At 40.3% G+C, this 24,523-nt stretch overlaps 1 protein-coding gene across 3 annotated transcripts in view; it reads right to left on the bottom strand.

Annotated features, from left to right (window-relative positions):
* Nucleotides 1-24,523, bottom strand: part of ZNF827 (zinc finger protein 827) — a 106,549-nt gene that overhangs the window by 75,133 nt on the left and 6,893 nt on the right. For all 3 annotated transcript variants that reach the window (XR_010606140.1, XM_065634332.1, XM_065634333.1), the window contains exons 2-3: nucleotides 4,987-5,997; nucleotides 51-223 (exon numbers count right to left, since the gene is read on the bottom strand). Coding sequence is in view for 2 of the 3 variants with exons in the window: in XM_065634332.1 (XP_065490404.1) it covers nucleotides 51-223; nucleotides 4,987-5,997 (1,184 nt within the window). In the remaining variant the exon portion in view is untranslated. The remainder of the gene's footprint in view (nucleotides 1-50; nucleotides 224-4,986; nucleotides 5,998-24,523) is intronic.

Raw genomic sequence — 24,523 nt, forward strand, 5'->3', positions numbered from 1 at the left:
TTTCAATTGACGATTCAAGTGTTTTGATTGTCAGTAAACGTTCACCTTACCTTCATGTGTGATTTGAGATTGTCCTTGCGTGCACAGCGAAATGGACAGAGAGGACACTGATGACTTTTCAAACCTGTATGAATCACCATGTGCCGTTTCCAGTAACTCTTCCTCTTGATAACCAAGCCACAGATGGGACACTGGAAAGGCTTTCCTCCTTCTTCTTCTGAGGCTTAGCAGAAGGGGGAAGAAAAAGAGGGGATCCTTTACAGCTACTTGTCGAATACTTTCCCCTGTAAACATACTCAAGATACCATTTTTCAATGCTAGAATTTCATCTGCAAAGAGACACATCAGTTAAACAACAGCATGTACCAGAAATTTCAGCTCCTCCCCTGCAATCCCATTTCCCCTTAATCTAGTTATTCTCCCTCTAAGAAAGGTCATAATTTATAAAGGTTAATGTCCCAAACATCCTTTGGCTAAGCAGTAGAGGATGCTACTCTATCTCACCTAGTCCTAATGTTCCTTATAATTTAACTCAACTGAGATGGATGTCTCTCATAATCATCACTCTGCAGTTTCATTTCCTATCAAGGGCTGGTTGTAGTAGGGTACGGAAAATATGCTTAACTTAAAAACTGATCCATTCCTGTATCTGATGGTTAGCCAGCAGGGGAGCAGGATATAAAACAGAGAACAATCCACAACTTAACTGAAAAGCATGTTGGTATTGCATATCAGATATACATATTTAACTCCAGAAGCGAATGACTTCAGAATCCCTGCTGTTGAAATTGTTTAGTTACGGCTCGAGCAGAAGCTGCCACAACTTCAGCCATCAGCCTCTTCAGGTTGTGGGTTTCCTTCTGCTTCTCTAGTTGCCAGTGCTTTAAATCTGCTCCCTTCCTAAATGTTTGCACTGTGTTTTACTGGCCAATTCACCTAAGATAAGAAAAGTCTTTGGTGGCATTTATCAAGCAAATATGGCTAGTCCATCAGGTGTGGAACCATCTCAAGGTTGAAGGAAAGAGAAATTCCTTGCTGCTGACTTTACATGACTAATCACAAATTCATCCTCTCACCATGATTTCCTCTGCTCAGTATAAAGAAAGGCCTAGTACTACCATGGAATTGGAAGGTTTTTGCCTCACTGTAAAAGACAGACTGTTTTCAAATATCCAGAGCTCAGCAATGTGCATCCTGCTATTCGGAATTTCTCTCAGAATATTTAATCTCATTATTATCAGTTATTTCCTTCCGATAAGGATATAGTAAACATCAGAACTAGATGATAAAAACCTCCAGAAAGATTTGTTATGTCCTAAAATATAATTCCTGCTATTAGGTATGAAACAAAACCACTGTAATTCAACTGATTAGACAGTCATTATGTAAGTACAAAAAAGGACACATTATCAAAGCATGAACTTCTGCAAGTTCAGAAATTCTCCTTGTGAAATATTCTGTCATGCCCAACATACTATCAAATTGTTGCCTGCTCTGCATCTCTAAAGAGTAAGCCAAAACCAATCCTACAATTGCATATGTTTCAGTTTTTAAATACCTTTACTTACTTCTTCACAAAAGGCAGAAGAAAGACAAACCACAATAAAAATATGTTGGCAGCATTTTTACCTATCACTTCTTTTCCTTCAGTCATATCTTTTCTCCTGTGTCTGGTTATCATCAAAAAGGATCCAGAAAATAAATGTGTTAAGCTATTACCAGTTTTCCACCCAATTAAAAATAAATCTGCAAACAAGATGGATCAATAGTAATTTAGCACGTTACAAAATACGCAAAGAACTGGGCTGAATGCATGTGACTTCACCAATAACAATGGCAATTAATGGTACACAGGAATTACATCAATGCTCTCCAAAGCTGAAACGTTAGCTCTTTACTACATAAACCCCAGCATTAAAAAAAAAAAGTGGGCTTCAGCTTTCTTTCACTTATATTGATGTTTATTTTATGTCACACAGTGTCAATTAATTGGAAAGAGTGACTCCAGTATGGAGAGAATCAGTCAGTGCTTCCCAAAAAAACTTCAGGAACAAAACTGCAAGCATTGCAGGCAAAAAGTGACACCAAACATGCATTTAGTTGGTAAAGGAAGGGTGTGCCACCCACACTCTTTCAATATCATGAGAACTTTAACAGAGATTCCAGGCTTCCTTTTTAATTTCATCCCAAACACAAGACCATTTTATAAAATGGGCAATATTAACAAATTGATAAAAAAGTTAGTCCTCTCTGTACCACTTTACGATAACCTATGCAAGTAATGAAAACCTGGCAAGCCATTTCAGAGATGACCATGCTCTGATAAGCTATGGCTCCAGCTTCTTGCCTGAGATAATTCTGAGCAAATGGCTCAACATGGTGGACAAAAGAGCAGCTGGCATACTCCTGTTATTAACATATTTCTCTTTAAAGAGCCTCCATCTTTACTGTTCCTTACTTGTAGACACCTAATTAATTTCACTGAGTATTGATCTCATAACCAAAGCTAGATGTTGCTAGTGGGTAAGTGAATCAGATTCGTAACAACAAAGCAAACTCACCAGTGACTTAAATGTTCAAGTATGAGAGGGGAAAAAACCACCTCTCAAGCTATGCCTACTGGGAAAAGAGGTCTCTCTCTGGGAACAAGACAAAAACCCCCTGGCTCAAGGAGCGACCAGCCACACACAAAAAGATAAAACACTATAAAATGAAACACTATTTTCTGCTTTTAGTGCCATAAGATTGTAGGTGCAAAAGGAATCAGGAATGTGTGATATTTATTATCATGGCAAAAACACACGCTCAGCTGCCCTACTCAACTTTTACAGAAGTGAAGTCTTCAATCAAAAGTCACTGAACAGTGACCTCTTTTTGCAATCTGCATTTCTCCATGGCTGAAGGAATCCAAGAGTCTAGCTTTCCATAATCAACATCCAGATATGCTAACCAACAGCTTGCTTTTTATTTTCAGTCAGTTAATTATTTAGAAAAGAAAACCTTAATAGCATATCAGAAAGTGGACTTACAGAACTTTTGTAATGAACATTACACTATAAAGTTTGCTTGGATGCCAACTGGCATTGGCCCAGTGCATATGAACTGAAAGAAACGCCCTTCCTCTTGGGATACTAGTCCCATATATTATAAAAAGTGAATAGTTATTCCTTGGTTACCAAGGACCTGAGGCAGTCGGCCCCCATCTGTCATCTTTTAGCAGCAGTATGCTTTGGCCTTCCACAAAGAGAATAGTTACTAGGAATTTGCTGCATCCCAGCTAGTTTATAAAGTGCTGGTCCTACCAGCACACTTGCACGCTTACACAGAGCACTCCCCTAGTATAAGCTGCACAGACAAATCCCGTAGTTTGTTGGTCAAACACAGAATCTGGATTCTACTACAACCATTTACTTTTCCCCAGTAGAAACTTACGATGTGAACAGCTTTTTCTTCAGCGGGGAATAAAATAATAACTTCAAATACATTTTAACCTTCCTCCTTTTCTATGCATAGCTGCCTGCCTTTTATGAAGGCCAGTCTTCATGGGGAAAGTCACATTAAATTCACACCCGCAGTCACACTGGTGTAGCCAGCGTGGGTATTCCTTTTACCAAACGAAGGACCTTTTTTTGGTTTAGCTTATGTTACTCCACAAAGAACTTAATCTAAGCTAATGAAAACCTTAGGCCAGACCCATGCCAAAAATAGTTTGCCACTTTAATCGCCTTGGCAAAACACATCAGCAAAGCATTTGTAGAACACATGTTAACTCAGAGGAAAAAACTGGTACTGGCTGCACCTCATTGCATCCCTCCCCCTCCTTCTCCAAGGGAGGAATGAGCACCGCCATCCATCCAACAGCTTCTACGCTGTGAGTTTTTATGACGAGTCACGCTGGGACAGATCAGACCTCATAATATCCCTAAACAAAAAGGCTAGGTTGGAAAGATGGCAGTGCAATTATACAGTGTCCATGTCAGGCTTCATGTCTGTCCACTGGCTTGCTTCACCTGTACAGTCAAGCTCGTAAACGTGATAAAACTCAGCCTGATAAACCTCTAATATTCTGAACCACTTGAGCAATTGTACATCTCGTGAAGATACCTGACATGCTTCCTTCCCTTCTGCAGCAGAGCACCACTGCAGGGACAACACCAATGACACCTGAAGCCTGTATGTTCTGCCAGAAATATGAACCCATGATGTGAACTTCTCATAGAAAGAGATGAAAAAAAAAATCTTATTTTTCCTTATTTTGAAGATGGATCATTTAAATTTCCCTGCATGGCTTACCAGTTCTTGAAAGCTTTCGTTACCAAGACTGTTTCTTCTCATTCCCTATAAGCCTGATTCCCTGACCGCTGACCGCTAGAACTAGTGGAGGGAAGTCAGAAGTGTAAAATGGTTCTTGTTGAGCAAATTAGAGAAATGCAGTTTGCTTTTTTTTAAAATGACAAAGGATTGTAAAAGACCAAACATGAAATTTGTTCATGCTGCTGCAAAAAATTTTAATGAAAAGTGGCAACATAATAATATACTCTGGTAAATTAGGACACGGTAGTAAGGATTATACAAAAGTCCATTTGTGACAGAGACAGCAGGAGGGAGAATTCTCCCTTGTCCAATATTTCAAAAGCACTAGTTTTGTACATGCTCACTGATACCGTGAGCTCCCTAACAGAGATTATTTGATCTTCTCCATTAAATATTTTTTGTGGACTTATTCTGAACTTGTTGAGAGGGGGAAATACCATTGTAAGGAATTAAAAAAAAAAGTACTGAACTGTACGCTCCTATCTTTCAAATATGGAAACCTTTGTGACAGTTTGGTCTTCAAGCGGCATTTTAAAAAGCTCTTCTGTCGTTTACCTAAAGTACCTATTGCTTATTCTCATAATACGGGGAACCAAAGCAAGTCCAGAGGTGTTATATAAGCCTATAGCAAAACAAATACATTCTCCTTAGTGGCTCGAACTGTATCCATACCTGTATTAGTGGGTTTGGATGCTCTTCCCTTAGGGACTGGCAGTAACAATAATTCCAAAGACTGTGGTGGCGTTGCTTTCTCTTGCTTCATCTCTGAAAGCTGCAGGGGATCCTCAGCAACCAGTGATTTCTTCTTCTCAGCCAACAAGGTGCCTGCAGCCCTTGCAGCAACCTCCTTGAGAAGGGCAGCTGAAGAGGTCATAGAAGCCAGAGAAAGGAAAGAACTAGCCGGAGGCAGGTGCTCCTGCCCAGGAGTCATGCTTCTTTCACTCACTTTCTTAGATAAAGCTGCTAACGTGGAGCTGGCTGACTGAGAAGTAAATGGTGAGGAGAAGGATTCAAATCTTACGGTGTCTTCAGTCCTTGAAAGTGATTTGTCCTGCAGAACAGCATTGGCTGCAGCTTTCAGTTTCAGGATAGCTGAATCAGGGGACAAACCACAGGTGCTGGTTGAGTTTGGCAACCACTTACCTTGATTCCAAATAAAGTGACTACTTGCATTGTATTGGTCACTTTGTTCCTGTTTCTCAGCAAGCTTTCTGGCAAGAACACTTAGCTGCTGGGCATGATGAGCAGGTGGAGAGAAGGAGAGATTTGAGCCAAGATTTACAGGGGACTCAACTCTGCCATTGACTGTAACAGCAGCATCCAGCTTGAGGGAGCCAGCCTCCAGCAGCCGCCTCAAATTACTACTCAGTGACTTATTTGGTCCAGGAGGTTCTTCTTCACACAGAGATGACACATCAGGAGAAAGGTGCTCTTTGCTCTGTAATGTGTCTCTTAGTGCCTCATTTTCAATGGTTCCCAGCTCTGCTGTGTTGCTGCTAGGAGTTGCACTTCCCAAAGAAGTATCTGGGGAAGTGGACTGTTCTTGGATTCTGTCCTCAAGAGACAACTTAAAGTTCTCCTGGACTTCTCCATATGATGCTTCTGAAGGAGTTTCTGAAGAATTTCCAAACCAGCGTTCTTCTTCACTGAGTTCACCTTCCACTTCTTCCTGTCTGGTACCATCTGTGTGGAACCAAGAACAACAGTATTATTCCCAAATCTCCATAAAATAACTTCTTAGCATGAAGTATGCCTGGCCTCTGCATGACCCTCCTGAATAGTCCCCTAACATCCCCCTAAAGTGCATGGACTTGGCAGCAGCTTGGATTGACTGACCAGGAAAAAGTTTTTTGAAAATAAGTGTTTCTTTGAAGACAAAATCATGATAAGCCTGTCATCTTTCAGTCAGCATTAACTAGAACAGCTAAATCTGCAACAATACAAATATACATAATATATTCATGTCTTGCAAATACTTCATTATCAGTATAGTCTGTACATCCTGCAAAATATTATGAACTCTGTGGTATAAAGCAGGGATTTAATAGGCCTAGAAATTACTGGATACTTGTGTCTTTGTACAGCTGGCATAGGCAAGCCTTCAAAAGCAGATCAGGTGTGTAGCTACTCAAAGTAGTTTCTTCCAGTGACTTTAAATCTCAGCCCAATCCTGCAGTGACCCCTATCTAAAATAAATTTGTGCTGATAATACACAATTCATTCCTGAATAGCTGAAATGACTAACACATGAAGGCAGGCTACAGCTCTCATCTCTTCCAACTATTTGGGAAAAGAATATCACACACACAAAACTAAACTTTGGGTTTTTTTCTTCTTATATAGACACTACCCGCTTGTCACTCTTCATTCACGTAAAAGTTGTACAGATTATCCTAAACCCAGGGGGAAAAAAAAAAAAAAAGCAGCAGCAGCAGCAGAAGAAAAAACCCTGTTAGTCTCAGTGCAGTTAGTTACATTTTCTCCTCTCTGTTAACTGCAACACATCTAGTCCCGCCCGAGACCTAACTGGCAGCATTTAAAGCACTGTGACCCTGGATTGCTCTTCTTCCTGATAGGTATTCAAAGTCATACAGACATGACTAAGACTTATTTTGCAGATCTCGCTGGCCAATCAGAACACAGTCAAGAACAACAGCACTGCTAGAATTAAATTCATGTTATCTTCTCTTGCCAGATACCTCTCACATTTCTTGCTTTTAGACTCAATGTACCAAGCTAAAAAAGAATCTTTGTAATCATACTATAGCAAAACAAAGGGATTTAATATAACCCTCCACTGACATGCGGGAAATAACGCTGCATGATATGTACTGTATCTATGATCATGTATTATTCCCAGATTCCCTATTTAATTCTGGCAAACTACAAAACTTGGAGAGAAGCTGATGAAAAAACACTTAGATTTATATTATTGCTTTGATCCAATTAATTTAAGGGGGAAAAATCCAGGCAATTGTATCAGGAGTGTAGAGATACCAACATATACTCTGAAAGCAAAGGAGTTTTTTAATGTCATACAGAATATGAGGAATAGTCTCACAATAAGTTCCTTTTTCTCAAAACTCTTTGTAAAAAAATGCACCAGTTTTAAGAGCTCACAATAAAAGCACTCAGTTACCTTTGATTAGTCATTTAAGCAGAGGAGGGCTACCATCTTTCCTATTGAAAACAAACAAAAGCCAAGCAAAACCCAATGCACTTACTTAAAATTATGTTTACATTATCCAACTTAACATCACAGGCATGGCAAGGTTAACAATAACATGCACATAAAGGCCAATACCATGTACATTCAAATAAAGATAGATCATAATCAGTTGAGCCAGCACTTATGCTGGTTAGAGGAGAACTGAATGTATTCCCTTTCCACCCCACCAACATCAAAAAGTAACTTGAGGCATGTCTGTATAGTTAGGTGTAGTCAGATGAGATATCCATCCACTCATCCCAGATGCAAATAAGTTCTAGATCCCAAAATTACAGTTTGAGAGATATTTAAGCATAAACAGTTATAAGAGGAAGTGGGTTTCTGGTTTACAGAAATCTCCAGTTTACTAAACCCCTGAACTTCTCTGTTCCTTGCCAAGTACATCAATTTCTTAATGTTGATATGTTTCCTAGTTGCAACCAGCCTTTAAAATACCAGTTAAACAGCACTGTTTTACAAAACTCTCAATATTGTTCATCCTGCTTCCACCAAAAATGAATTATTCCTTCTCTCCTGCACCTATTTTTGCTCTAACCATAAAAGTAATGTCCCGCATATATTTTCATTGCCGATCCCTCTTCTCTAAAGCTGACATCTCAGGGAACACTCACAGTATCTCAGGAACAGGACACTGGTAGTTGAAGTTGATGGTAAGGAGCAGGGGGAAAGGAAATATATCTGCTATAGCAGGGATGCAACACAGCTTTCCTTGACAATAACACAACTACACTATGCCTAGAACAAAAACAAAACAACAAAAAGTAGCGATAGCAGAAGAGGCAGGAACAGGACATGGATTGCCTTTCCCTCTGCAGACACACATGTTCTCCGTTGGTCTCGCCTATATGAAAGGCAGCCACCAACATTTTATTGACAGTGAGCAGCAGGAGTGCAGTACTCTTCATTTAAAGGTTTGCTACCAAGTCCAGAATTTCCCTCCTCTTTGGGTAATGCAGTGAGAGCTCCCCCTCCTGTTGCTAATCTACCTGTAACCACTCAAGCACTTCCAAATCTTCAAGCAGTCTCCATAACAAAGAGCAAATTTCCTCTGCAGCATCTCTATCCCAAAAGCCAGCTGGATTTTTTTTTTCCCACCAGTGCAGTTTCTTCTGTACCCAGAAACCAGACCTCTAACTGCTGACACAGTTCTGATTTTCCTCTTCTCAGTAATTCCTTCAGTTGCTGCAGTATCAAGTCCATTGTACTTTAAGGCTGTAAGGTTAATGCTGAAAAAGCCAGCGTCAGTGTCTCATCATCAGCTCAGTCAAGTCCCCTTTTAAACACTGGTGAATAGATTTAGAAGAGTGGCAATTTAATTTCTAAGCAAAGTTGCCATTCATGGCCTTCAGGGAAGGTTTTCAATTCACATTGACTTGTCAGTCTGTGAGTTTGAACAAGCTTGTGAACTCCAGGAGAAATCAGCTCAATCCACCAACTTCCCTACAATTTCAATTTAAAGAAAACCCAGAGGCTTCATGGGATACCCAGACCAGGTTTGCCTAAAACAGGAGCCAACTTCTATGTGTCTGTCAAGAAACTTCAGCTGTTTTTCAGGTCTGTGGCAGAAGATCTGCGTGAGACATTTTTCCCTTCTCTTGTAACACAGTTAAGGAGCTCCAGTGAAAAGTCCTTGAAAGCCAGGAATAGAAATGCAATACCACATTTAAATTTCTTCTCTCCACCATAAATATACTGTAGTTTTCATTACAGAATTACTTATGGACATTAAGCTACTGGCATTTCATTTCTATTGCAGCCTGAAATGCTAAGCGTGGGTAAGAAACCACACAGAAGTTGCAAAGCAGGAAAAGGTAACTTCGGAGTTAGGGGCAAATCTGCACCAACTTCATTTGGAACAAGACCTGGCTGGCAATCTCATCAACTTTTACCAAGTAACCGCTCATCATTTGCCTCTTCTCAACATGATTCAAGAGTCAAGACCTGTCAACACTTCTCTTTCCTGGTTTCCACGGCAGTTCTAGAGGGAGAACTGCTTCCCAAACCATTTATCACTGGCAGAGGCTAGTGGAAGTTACAGGTGTCCTGCACGCTTCGGGACGAGCCCATCACACAGCACCTCAGAGCCTCACACAAGTACTTCTCACTCCTGTCAGAGATAGCAAAAGGCACCAAAATACTGTTGGGCAACTGCTGCCAGTGATGTAGCCCAATATCAAACAATCTCTGGCAAAGCCACACGTGTGCTGAAGCACTGTTTGAAGAAGCGCCAGTTTCCCTCACTCACCCACTCATCTGCTTGTTTTCAAACACAGAGAAGTTCTGTTTCCTCTTCAAGAAATCAGTTTAAGAGACAAATCTTGTCGATCCCAAAGTATGTTATTTCACTTTGTGAGCATCTGCTCTTTTACTTACAGTAGCGATTAGAATTTGACCCCGGTATGACTTAAAATGTAAATATTAACTTGCCCAAACTACTTCTATCTGAAAACTGAAAAAGACAAACATGTTTGTTGATTTATATCTGAGTCACCCAATTCAAATGCGGGAAACTTTAACTGTACCAAACATAATATACACACGCCATTCACAAAACTGGCAAGTCTGAGATGATCCACAGTTCTACTTTGTAGGACTTGGAGTGGAGAAATACGAACGTAGCAGGCCAGATCTAGAAACAGCCTGTGTAGCAAAAGGAAACGGGAACAGTCTCCAGGTTATGGCACTGAGCGACAGACATGGGCTGTGAAAGCATAACTGAAAGAACACCATTTGGATCACCAGAGATTATCTGATAAGAGGCTACCGTTAAAGAACCCACTCCAAAGAGACTGAATTTTCACAGTAATAGAGACAAAGTTTCACTTTAATCATTCAGTGCAATGAGTAAATTAAAGAAGTTCAACACAGAATTAACATTGCAAATCCATATGCTACCACAATATGAAACATATGGAAATTGTAATTATGGGATTACAGAATGAAAATTAAATATAGAAGCAGGTAGAAGTCAAATCATTTTTTAAAAAATGTGCACAGGAAAATCGTTGATGAGATAAATTAGGTAAGATTGCCCTAACTTCAGCAGTTACATTTCAAGAAAAATCTGGGAATCTACAGGACCAGTATTTAAAGGGACAGGAAAGCCAAACCTTATCTTTATTGATATCAAATATCTTAATCTATACACGGATTTCAGATACGATCATTCAAGTTTGTGTCAATCTAAATAAAGTTACAATTGCATTTGTTGGCTCTTTGGCACCCAGATCATCTTCCTAATTTGTTGCCCCAATAGCTTATCTTATTCGATCTCTAACGTCTACCATAAACCATTCTCTGTATTTTCTACACTAAACACTACTGAAAGAGCTAGGATTAAGTGATAGGTTTACCCTGGGGAACTGAGGAGCTCTGCAAAGATACCTAAAGAATTTAAAAGAACACACTGAACTTAAATGAAGGAGTTCTGAGGAAACACAAACGAATTCAGATGAGCGATCAGTTTAAGGGCAAGAAAATAGGCAGATGCATCAAAAATAAGGCAGAGACAACAATTGAGCAACCTAGAACTTAGCCTCATATGACTTTTATCAAGAATAGCAAGAAAATGGGAACGAATGAGAAGCAGCAGCTGACAACCAAGAAGGCATGGACATCTATAAAGGCATTTAACTAGTCATGGACGAGGAAGAAGTGAGACAAATAGTAAATTAGTATGCTCATATTTGGCCTCCTGATGGCTTCCCATGTCCTACTCCCTCCTGTCTGCTGTCTTAGATCCCTAAAATAAGGATTAGGGATCAGACCAAAGTTCACTCTTCTGACAGCCGATCTCAGAACACCTCTCTTTAGAGGTTCCATTGTAACTGTTATCATCAGCATAATATCCAAATAAGAGGAGTTTCCCGTCACATGATGGCTGCACATTCCAGAAGAGAACACAAGGCCAATGATGTCTCCATCTTAGTTCTGTGACAGCCAATTTACGCCCTTTAGAACTGGAATACAGAAGGATGCTCACTTCCTTCAGCCAAACACAGTAAGTACCACTAGCACAGAAGCCTTGAAATTTGCCAGCAACTGGTTGCTAGCCATCCTGGGTAGAACACATTTAGTGGAACATGGAAAAAAGAAGCCATACTGGAGAAGCTCCAGGATGAAATTAGAGGAGATGAACTTGAAGTCCTAACTGCAAACAGCACATTCAGAGAGAATCACCATCCACAAAAGTGTCACATCAGAATTTAGTGCAGACCAGACAAAAGAGAAAAGAACAAAGGAACTAAGGACTGAATACAGTAGATACATTTAGGTAAACTGTGTACACTGTGTAAGTGCATCATTTCAGCAACGAGAAGAAATAGTTACAATACATCACTTGCTAACATCACATCACTTTCTAATTCACATCACCTCTGAATGTCAGCTTCACATAAACACTTGCTGGCTTCACAATCGGGTCCTACAGAAAGTGGCACATATAGGCCTAAAAATGGCAGTCATATATGGGAAGTCTCTTCTGTGGTATCCTATATACATTGCTCAGCCTAGCTGCCTACGAACTACGCTTTTCATAGTCAGGCTGTTTTTTAAGCATTTCCAACAAAAAGATGTGAATGTCATTTCTTTGGTCTGTACAACCTTTGTGGGTTCCCACCCCCACCAGACCATGTGGATGTGAGCGCTGTAGGACTGCTCCGGAGAAACTGGGCAGAGTGTGCACCAGCATCCCACAGGCTCCACCTCTAAAAAGCACTTACAGCCCCATCTGATTGGACTATACATCCAGAGCAGCAGCTATGTTGATTGTCCCAGAGGGATGCTTGCAAGAAAATCATGATTTTAATAAAGACACAAAGGCCTGCCTTAACTCCTTTTATTATATCAACAGCAACAAATAAAACCTAAAAGTCACAGTTACATAAACAGTCATGTGCTAGAGTGCCCTCAGTCCCCCATATTCCCTTCATGAGTTCTGTGACCTGTAATAGGTAAGCAGCACAGAAAGTCACTGTCCTCTTTCAGTGGAATTTCTGGCTCACTCACTTATCAACGGGATGATTATTCAACTCTTGACCTCATCACAAAATGGTTTTAGCAGTGTTGCTGGTGCTTGAACCAAATTTCTCTACTGCAGGATGACCTAAAGAGAGCAGCACAGCTGCAAGAAGGCACTGCCAAAAAGCCATAGCTCTTCTGTTCTGTACTTCTCCCCTGTGTTTAAGATGTGTGAAAATACTCACACAATTAGACAGGAAAAGAAGCCCTAGGTAGGACTCTGTATTTCATCTCCACATCTTCTAAAATAATGATTTTCCTAACTGGAGGGAAGGAAGAGAGGGGAAAAGAAAGGTACAGCTTTTAAATACAAGGCATAGATCCTCTACTTTTATCCCTAACTTAAAGTGACTTTGAAAAAATCCACTTACAAGAAAACCCCAGAATATTCACCTACCAATTTCTCTAGTAGTGCTTTTTTTAAAAAGGGCTTCAAGACTAAAAAGATTAGAGAAAAACGAGTTAATCACTTTGCAGTAACTGGAAGTCTCGAAGATGCTTTGCCCATATGCACAAAGAACTATGAATGTGCAGAAATACCATGCTTCAGGTTTGCCAACTGCTATCCAACCATAGAAGGTCAAACTACAGGTACAGCACTTCAGTTTCCTCCTAAAGACAGAATCCAGGTGTGATGGACTCTTCCAATGAAGAAGGGGAGTAGGGTGGATTACTGAAAAAGCTTGTCATAGACAACATAAAACCATCTTTATTTCCTTTCCCTCAAAGGAGAAGAATTCTGTGGTAGATGGGAAACAGAGACAGTGACCTTTTATTTTCAGCCACAAGCCCCAGAATAAATGTGTCAAATGGATATCATTACCTGCCAAAAAGATCCGTCTTTTACTAGCCAAGTATTCATGGAAGAGGACAGAAACACATGGTTTCTCCTAAGGTGGGCCATCACTACTTGATGAAGGTTCTCAAGGCTGCTGACGGATGACAAGATGGGACCTGATAGCGACAACAAGTCTGATCTCCCCTAAAACAAGTTCTTCAAAAGATAACTCCTCGATGGATGTTTGACACCTTGCCTCCAAGAAAGATTAACGATGTTTCTGTTCTAGGCAAGAGGTTACAGTTAGTAGCTGTGGATCAGTGTTTGAGGAGTGTTGCTTTCACTAAGATTCAGAGATTTAAGCACCAAATGAAGAGGCACTGCCTTAGAGTGCAGTTAGAAGAACACTGTTAAGTTGACAAAAGCTCATGACCAACAGAAGTGCTGGTCTTGTGCCCTCCCTTACATTTGCTCTGCTGTTTGCTTGACTGCTTGGGGAGCCAATGTCAACTCGCTAATCTGGCAGAAAACAATCTGCCAAGAAACCAGAACAAAACTCATGTGAAAGAGGAAGCAGGAGGAGTCAACGATTTGAGCCACCTATCCCCTGAGGTCTTTTGGAGTGCAAAGCATATCACATCTTAATGAAAAACACCAGAGGATTCTCCCTGCTCCCCCAAACCTCAACAACATACTACACCTCCTGGGGAAGAGCTGGCTCTTGCAGTCAGGATGGCCACAGCCTCCAGTATCATGCAGGTTGCTTGAGAACCATTATCTGGGACATCTGTAGCTGGATTGGCCAGCATAGGCTTTTTTGACACTAATAAAAAAATTCTTCTCTAGAATTGGTTGCCACCATTTTCCTGAGGAAAGTCCTAAAGATCAAGAAATAATATCTTAAGAGTGAAGCCTAGTAATCAGCAACTCTGAAAAGTAGGTGGGCAGAGCAGCATACCTTTTAGTGTAAGGCAAATGTATAACAATGTTACATATATATAATAGTATATGTGTATAATTATATATGTATAATGTTTGTCTCACTACAATTTAGAGTTACTTTGTTCTAGCTGGATTTTGCCACTATTTGAGCCCCAGTGAGCTGAAGTACTTAAGGTGCGTGGACAAAACAGAACAGAACAGACATGGCCTTAGAGGAGGAGAATATTTTTGAAGACCATTTCTTAAGCGGTGCCCCACAAAAAAACATCCCACACAAAAAGTTTTCATCAGCTGACTTGACCGATACCTAGAACTCCTGGAGAGAAGGCAGACAAAGATAGTGGGGTTTTATGATTAAGGTTTTCAGATGAAACAAATATTTCTGAGTACTGCTTATGCTGCAAAGGCTGGCTAGTAGCCCAAAGACAAATTAATAAAGCACATAAAGTGTCAGTATAACAACAGAAAATCATGCTTCTTACAGAACATATTTTATGGTACTGATGTTCTTCTTGTAACACTTTTATGGGGACTGAACAAAATACCACAGCCAGCCTTATTGAAAGTTTTTTCCACAGGCCCTCGTGAACATTCTACAACAAACTACAGTTGAGTTTGGGCACACCTTTCATAAAGCACAAGATAGTGACCACACTGATTTTTACACTAAAGGAATATGGCCAACTGAAAACCCGAAGTCTGTATATTAACATGTCAAAGGAACATATCTTTTGCCTGATGAAAGCAAGGAATATGATAAACCATATGATAAAATCAAACACTTTTTTAGGCAGTAACTTCTGAGCCAGATTCAAGACCCTTATCAAGAATTTCAGGCTTCCCCGGGTCTATCTAAAACCAGCTGTGAGATCAGATTAAGACTCTGATAGAGTATTATAAATTTGAGGACAAACTAAATATGCAGGAGATAAACTGTTATTCCCATAGCTCTATTTGAACTGAGAATCAGCTTTAACAATCTCTGACGGTTGAAGTGGTCCATGCGCAAGCCTACCCAGAGAGATTCCCTGCACTTGGAGCAGCAGTGTATAATTTACATCAGCGCACATTTACAGTTGTGGACTCACATGCCAAATTCACTACAGTGATTAGAAATTCTGCCTTCTCGTAGTTATAAGGAAATTTAAAATCTCCTTTAAATTATCTCCAGTTACCCAAAATTCACTTTGCTTCTTCATCTGTTTTACTCTAGATCAGGAGTGTCAAACTCATTTTCACTGGGGGCCACATCAGCCTCGTGGTTGCCTTGAAAGGGCCAAATGTAATTTTAGGACTGTGTAAATGTAACTACTCCTACATTCATACAGTCCTAAAGTTACATTCGGCCCTTTGAAGGCAACCACGAGGCTGATGTGGCCTCCAGTGAAAATGAGGTTGACAGCCCTGCTATAGATAGATGTGTATGGCGATGGGCTGTTGCAGTGAGAAAATATCAAATACCAAAAGGTAATAGGGATGTTGGCACCCCCAAAATAAGGAGAGTTAAAGATTATTCTCAAGACTTCTATCATCTTCACCATATAGAGTCAAGACCTATCATCTCAGCCTACTTCATAAAGGAGGGGAAATATTTTATGATTTCCCACTATGGGCCTTCATTAGCAATGAAACCCCAAACAACTCTAGCAAACAAAATCCAGCAAAAAAGGCTGGCTACAGCAAGAAGATCTCTAAGTGAGGGAACTTACTTTCCACTCTAGATCTAATTGTTGCAGGAGGTAATCGCATGAATGCCAAATGGTCAATATAGAAATCTGTAATATTTTAAAGCCATCCTTGAATCACAATTAACTCCATGAATGAGAAGGTATTTTTATTCCTTTGGCAGGTCATTAATGAAACCTTCTTTGCAAAGTTGCTCATGGAACACAGAACTAGTGTCTTGATTAGGAAATTCTAAGCAGAAACACAAAACTACCTTATCTTAAACACGGTCTACCTGCAAACCAGGGGCTCAGTTACTCATTTTCAAATGGTTACTTGCTTTGTAGTAGTTCAGTTCTAGGTCATAGTCTTCTGTTGTATTTTTGACGTAGAAAATACCAAAATACAGATTTTTAAAAAATTATTATTTTTTTCCCCTGACAAAAATCCCAGGCTAAACTTATTCCTGAATTACAAAAAGAAAAGGGAAAAAAAAAGAAAGAGAGCTGGAAGGAAGGAAAAGTGTGGTCAGACTAGGCAATCACCATGAGCTCAAGCAGTGAAATAACTCAGCACTCTCAATCTATCATCACACAGTCCTGTTTCTATGTTATGGCAGACAAGATCCATTCACTTGGACAATTCAGCCTGAGAAAATTGAAAGATCACACTATGTTACTAAGATATCTGGAAGAAAAAAAGCAGAATAACAACCTCAGTTCTTCATACATTTCATCCCTTAAAAGAAAACAGATTTCAAGAAAGGGGGTGGGCACATATGAATGATCATGGAACTAGACAAAAACTTGACCTATGACCTGGAATAAAAGGCTCAGAAATAAAGGAAATTCATCCATTTTCTGAGAGGTAAGCCTCTGCCTTTAACAGATCAAGTAAGACGAGCAGAATTTCTTTCTGCATGTTCCACAATGTTTTTTGGCGCTGCAGTGATCAGTCTCCAAGACAAAGATTAAGCATAAAACATGGTTTAGAGGATCTATCTGCTGACTGGATGGTTCAAGGCATCTTGAAGTGACTATATTCTTTTTGGCTGTCAGTGGTATCCACAAGGCTCTGGCAAACACCAGAAGAAAACTGGGAGAAGCACCCTCACCATTGTCACTTTCACGTAGTAAACACTCCACAACAAAAGAAGCCTCCATAGCAAAACTGAAGTAGGGCATTAAGTATGAATAGCAAAGTTTCTTATATTGCATTTTGTATGATCTAGGTGCCAAAAAGGACAGGAAAGCTTTGATTTCTAATCTTCATTTAACTTGGTAACAAATAAAATTGGTGGTCCACTCTATTTTGCATGCCTATGTTCTCTGGTACCTTTTGAGGTACATCTGTAAACTGCCTGCTCTTAATTCAGTGCCTTCACCAGCTAACAATTCATCTTCATTAAGGCCCGCACCTGACCTGCCACCTCCCTAGAACTGGCTGCAGTGACAGCTGTCTCAGCTCTTTACTGCAACAAAATACATCTTCACTGCCTGAAATGCACTGCAAGCTGCCGCGTGGTCACAACCCCAACAGTAAAACCCAGTTACAAGAATCCTCACGTGTCCCTCACAGTTTATAGCAGCCAAGAATAAGGTGATCGTTTATGCTATAGAATATTACAACACTGGCTTACCCTCAATCCATGTAACCCATTTTAGTGTGGCTAGTCATTTAAAACTGACAGGGTCACAACAGCAACATGATTTTAGTCCCTCTTACAGTTGGAAAGGAAGCGGATGAAAAGTTGCAAGTGTCATTTCAGCTGGCAAAAGGGGCTGACTAAAGTGAGAAAAGTGTCCAAACATCTTACTTTGTTGCATACAAACAATTTGCAATGAAAATAAATAACTCCCTGATCACAACTGCAATTTAGTGTTATGGCCTGGGAATAGTTATAAGTTTACAAAAAGTTCTCACATTACTCAAAACGCTAAAATTGATCTAAAACCTCCAGGAAAAAGCCATCATTCACCCACATTCTGAACTGTGCTGTGCAGGGCAATTCCAAATTTTCCTAGGGGACAAACCATTGACCAAAAGGCTAATTGAGGCACCAAAACCACACCGGCTGATTACCTGCTCCTTCACCCATATGTTTCAAGGCGTTGCCCTCATGTCTTGTACGCACCATATAGGATTGTGCCTTAAGCAATCCAGAGTAAATCTACCATGGCTACCACAATGTATAAGAAAAAATTGTCTGCTAAGGTTGATAAATCAGTCAATTACCTGTTTCCTTGACTTTTATTCTTGTGTAAATGTTTTAATCCTTACACTACCAGTACCTACGCGAAGATGATCTGTACACTGCTAAAACAAACTAAATTACTAGGAAATCCTTAATTACTGTAAACATGATTACAACAGGTTTATTTTAAAAAGATTTCTAAACACCAAAGCAATAGCTCCAGAAAACAAAGCTCCCTTGCTGTCATTATTTGAGGCTGCCGTCTCCATGTTTACTCCTGCTCTGTGCATGACTTTCAGTGCTCTCGCGGCCAGCCTGAACAGCGCAGCAAGAGCACATGCTGTCTCTCCATCGATACCCCCTGCACGGCTGAGCATATAAACAGACCATGAAGTTCCAAATCTCCCCCCAGCTCCTCCTATTAAGTCCAAATCACCTTCATCCCCAGGCCACACATGCCCCTCTATAAAACAGGCACAAATCATTAATGTACAGAGGAAGGGAAAGACAGGCAAAATTCTACTGAAGCGCTGACTTCATCTTCAAGATAAAGATGCTTCAGTGCTCCTGGTAGGAATTCAAAGAACAGTCCAATCCTCACAGGTGCAAGGAGAGTATGGGAAAACCATAGAAGGCCATTGTCCTTGCCAGTGAGCTGGTTTAAGCTCAACATGGAATATCAAATCCACGGCAAGGCAGACGCACATGCTCTCAGGTAAACTTTCTCTTTCCATACTTCCTCTCACTGGCAACAGCAAGAGATTTCCAGAAAAGGAGAGCAGAAGCAGAAACCAAAATGATAATGATATACCATCCTTCTTCCTCTATACACAGAAGTTATTAAAAACAAAGGACTGTGCAGTAGACCTGGTTTCCTGTATCTCTTCGAAGGCACAGTCAAATTTCAGAATTGAGAAGGGGTGAATTCCCAGCAGGGTTTGTGCAGGGACAGACTAATGTAAGCCCAGCATAGCTTCAATACTTGAGGAACGCTCTTTAGGAGGTTTCAGCAGCACTGTAAAAACATACAGCAACATCCAGAAGATATCCAGTCATTTCAAGGAGCATGTTTCCCATCTTTTTCCTGCTTACCTCCCTTCCTCCAATGGACAAGTGCTATACAGATACACAACCTCAACCGTTATTACCTTGGTTTCCCTGAGAAACTGCCAAATGCATCTTTGCTAGAGGACATCTAATAAGAACACAGGCTCTCTTTGAGGCTGAAACTATCTTTTTGTTGAGTTACATGTGCCTAGGACAGCAGGCTGATTCCCTGGCTTGTACTCCTATGCACTATACAAATACAACAAAGGAGAAGGAAACAATGTTTCCTTGTCATTCTCATGCACAGGGTAATCCATGAGAGCACTTTCTGATGTTTAATCACTACTGTAGAAAACCAAAGTTGATGGGACACTTACTAGTTTCCTGCATTTCCTGATCAATCTTCTGGAGCTGGTCTAGAAAATTTGTTATAAATACTGACTGGCGGAAAGTGAAAAAAATAGAAGAATTATCAAGTGATAAAAGCAGTGATTATATCAGAAGTGGTTTTGGAGAAAGAAAAAGGAAGAAAACTAGTCCTTAACAGTGTAGTAGTGGTACATAAGGATTAAAGCAGGAGAAAAAAAAAAAAAGCTCTCTGTGAAACTCTCCCAATAGGTGTGAAGAATCTTTGAAGAGAACTTCCTGTTGAGCCACAGGAAAGAAGGAGAAGCAAGAGCTCAAAAAAGCTGGAGATTTCATGTCTGTGAACTGTCCTGCTGACATCCCCACAATCATCATACAACCCCAACAGCTCTGTCACCGCAGTCTAAAACTCTTGGATGCAAAACCATAGTTATAACTTATAGCACCAGGAAAATAGCAAGAGAAAAAAAATTTTGCTTGCTAAAGGGAGGTTTTCATCTCCTGAGCACAAAGATAACCCAGCTAGCTTCTAAGGAAGGAAGAAGAACACAGCCTCTATCTCTTGGTCTCTTTATTGCTGCAGGAGGCTGGCTTCCCTTCATATAAAGGACGCGTTGGAGTTTGAAAAACTGTCAAAGTAGTGGTTGCATTTGCCTGCCTTGATGATATCATGTACTGTTGTACATTCTGACCTATGCCTACTTTGACTCTTTTGGTCAGCTTGTTATTTCCTTCTCTGAGCATGAATAAGACATCTTAACTTTACAACAGCCCCAGTGGCATTCTGGCAAAAGTAATTCATTCCACTCACTTTGAAAGAATCGCTACCACTACATATTCAATAATCCAGACACTTCTGTTCAGTTTACCCATAGGGCCAGTTTCGCTCCTGCGTGACAGGTGAGTATTTGGCAAAGGAGGAACACAGCATAAACCTTTACAGCTGATTCTCCCTTGTGTTTTCTAATCTAGGCTCAGCCTAGAGACTGGCTCATCAATAGCAGCTGGAAATGGCCGTTAACTAGCAGTACATAGATCTGAGTGCATTCCAGCTGTGGCTCCATCTCTGACCCTTTCCATCTCTGATTCACAGTCTATTCTAGGTTGCAGTGACAGGAAGATGTACAGGAACAGCAGCATTACTTCCCCCTTAGAAACACCCCCATGCAATGAGAACCCCTGTCTGGAAAGGCCAAGGCACCTTCCATACCATTTGCATCACCCCAGCAGCACAAGGGAGATCAGAGGAAGGCTGCGAAGTTGGCCCATTGCTGATAATAAACAGTAAGTCCTAGATTAAAAATAATGTTAAGTGGAACTCAGTGAAGTAATCTCAAATTATTCTAAATATTGAAGTGGAAAGGTAATGACAGCAAATACTGCGAACTTTCTCTTTTACTAAAATACAGAAAGAGAAAACTCCACGCTAGCCACTCGCAACATTGACTCTTAAAAATAACTTTTAAATGGAATATGGAATTGTTTCTTTAGAACACATCTATGAAGGTTGTTCCATGATCGACAATGTAAAAGAAACAACAAAATCAAATAGAAATCCCTGTGTCACCTTAATACGTAGGCTGCGATAAACAAAACACGGGAAACCTCAGATCAAGCTGCTACAGTGCCTTTAATTATCCCTGTTGTGTTTACAACCTCTCTTAAGGGGTCACGAAGTGAAGGGAAGAGCTCACAAACTGTATGTATGACAATATTCAAGCAGAGCAGGTGACATCAGGCCAGAATACCTGCTCTAACAAAGGTCTCCTTTGTTTTGACTAGTCTCTGTTTATTGTTGCTATATGCAGTTTCTCCTGCTCTATTTTTGGTAAATAATGTGCTCCTGATTTACCATTTTATTCTGCCCCATTACTCACCTGAGGTGCTTTATGCACATTAGCTTTTTGACTAGTTCAGAAACAAAAGGTTTAGGTTTCAGATACTGAAATTATTCCTCGCTATAAATGTCACAGGAATCTAGTTCCCTATAATTTAATTTTTCCTCTCTCCCAAAGTCAGATTAAAACACGGCAAATTATATTCTCAGTGTTTCTAATTCCTCCCACAAGGATGATATTATGGTAACGTATCTAAAGGAAGCTTCAAGAAGTTTTTGTTTTGTCGAGCTGTGCTGGCTCCCAAAGACAGCTGCTTTCTCTGTCCCTGAGAGGATTGCTTGGAGTTAACAAGCAAAGCCAAACAAGAGAGGATTAGGAAGCTACTCATAGTGGTAGGCTAACACGGAGAAGCAGACCTTTCCATGTGGAATAGGCACTCCTGACTCCTAGACACATTGTTAAAGCCACTGCCTCAGCTTTCAACCTTAAGAAAAGTCAGAGGTCACGTAATTAATGTACAAGCACTGAACAGAAAGTGGACATTCCCCAAACCTTATTTTAAAGAGATTTGGGCTTTTGTGCCAAGCTCCTGGTACAAGAAACTAATGCTATGGCTATTTAGGGCACAGATACAGTGTAAATGGCAGAAACCCATTTCTACATTTTGCCTAAAAATCCATCTAAAATTCAGACGCAGAGGAACAGCTAGAAGCAAAGGGGAAGTTTCATGTTCATGTCCACTCCATTGCTGGCTTTCCTGCTGAATAAACAAACAAGTGTGCCAATGGCAGTGGGATTCTATTTTGTTTTTTCAAAGTGCATTTCTTGGCTGAAAACTCTGTGGGCCTTACCAATACTTTTAATGCAGGCCAGTAAATGCCTTCAAAGACAACAACTTCAATTCTCATGAGAGTATGTCTATACTAAATAACGCAGTGCTATGTAGTGATATCTGAGCCAGCTTGAGTATATCCACAAGTATTATAGCTGAATTAACCTGGGTAGACTGCTGTGATAACTGCCTCCCGTACACAAGGTGGCTTATTTAGAGCTTGCTTTGTTACCTCAATGTGGCATAGCACTGTGCAGGAAGACAATATAAACAATTACGGTGAAGTCTATTTAGACCTTACGGGCAATGTAAAAGTACCGCAAGGTGGGCAGAAGAGCCCCCTTCAGAGTTATCTGCTGTGCAAAGAACTCCCTTTGGCAATGCAGAATTGACAAAAGGATTGTGTCAGCCCTTCCTTTCCAGAGCACGGAGCAGGGTGAGAGCCTGTGGGCAGCAGAAATTAGAGCAGCTCTAGGCTGTTACGCTTACACTGGTGCCTGAGAAGGGCTCTTCATGGCCTCAAAGTGCTAGAAATACAGAGGTAGATACAGGGAAGTTCTGCTCCACACATAGATAAACAAATGGCTCCTCCATCACTAGTTGCCAGGTCTAGGGCACAGTGTTCTGTAAGGGGAGAGACTCTCCCTGTGCCTGACTCTCCCTGTCCCTGTTTGCTTGAAAGCGAGCAAACACAAACAGCTACATCACCAGCTGCCACCAAAGCCACTTGCCTGCCACCCTCTCTGCTCCTTACCTACTTTGCACTGCATCACTACCTAGCTGTGGCATATCTGGTTTTATTTTATTTTTTGAGAAAATAACTTTTTTGAGATAAATAACTATTTGCACTGCTACACAAGTCAAAATGAAGTGTAGAAGTGACTTGCAAAGAATTCCTGTTCGTTAATAAAGTCACACCTGGGGACAACTCATAAGGCTAAATACACACTTGTTAGAGCCATCAATTCTTTTAATGCATTTTTCTAAAAGCTACTTACTATTTATTTTTAAGAATTCACTGGAACTCTCACTTTTGCCCTGATACAGCATCTTACAAACTCTAACAGGCACCAAGACCCAGGGCATGTCCAAAAGATCCACTTAAAATAGGAAGCTGTAATTTTAAAGTGAGCTTGTGCCAAATTTTCTCCCTTACAGAAACCTTCAGATAAAACTTCCATCCTCCTAATTTAAGACCATGTAGGGAAGAATTCTTTGTGTCTATACAGAAAGCCCTGCAAAAGACAAAAAACACATCCAAGCAGCAAACCCCAGATGAGAGCCAGCAGAGATATAAAACCTTCTTGAGGAAGGAAATCCCTAGAGGTAGCACTACACAGAATTCAAAGGGATGACGACAGTAGCTTGCTTTGAGTTACTCCAAAAATTTTATTTCTACTCTAGTGAGAGACCATCCCAAATAAATGTAACAGTGCAGATGTTTGGAACCTAATTTTGCTTTCTGAAACTGCTGACTAAATCATTCATTACAAGACCTCTACCACTCGGTAACCCTTTCACTTTTAAAACAATTTATTCTAAACAGTAGCTAAATCATCAGGTTTGCATTAAAACTTCTCTCTCTTGGTCTACTGTATTACCAGCACCAGTTATTCTTTCCCCACAGCTTCCACCTCTACTGCCAAAGTACTGAAAAGAATGAGGGAAAGGACTATTTATGCAGCACAGTTTTTCTCTCCTTACTGCATGCTTCTCAAAAAACAAACAAACAAACAACACACCAAAAAAGCCAACCAAACAAAAAAACCCACCCACACACCAACACCAAACCATGACACTTCTGCAATTTCAAATTAATCAAACTTGGACTCTGTGTGAATTCTTAAAATTTCACTTAACCTGCAAATTGGAACAAGCTTGTCTTAGTGTTAGGCTTAACTTGGGATTCTACTACTCAGTGTAATTATACCACAAGCAGGAAATCCCTTGAAAGGCAGAAGAAACTTTAAGGAACAGAGCTAACTACTAAACCCACAGGTTCAGACAGGTTTGGAGTCTAGACCAAGTAGGATACCAGCCTGTAAATGCTACTGAAGGTAAATGAGGAAAAGATAAATTGTCTTTGGGAGAATAACACTTCTCTAATTGTGACCCTGAGTCAGTCTATAAAAAAGAAAAAACAAAAGACAAGCTCTTATATGAGCTTACATATACATATTGCTGAATCCTTCAGTAAAACAGCCACAAAGCAGCGTATGTGTGCAGAATTAATGGGGGCTGTACCCTGCAGTATGTGTCCTTTCAATGGAACTATGAGTCAAGTCTGATTTTTGTTATT

Source organism: Caloenas nicobarica, chromosome 4, assembly GCF_036013445.1.
Source record: "Caloenas nicobarica isolate bCalNic1 chromosome 4, bCalNic1.hap1, whole genome shotgun sequence".
NCBI lineage: Eukaryota > Metazoa > Chordata > Aves > Columbiformes > Columbidae > Caloenas > Caloenas nicobarica.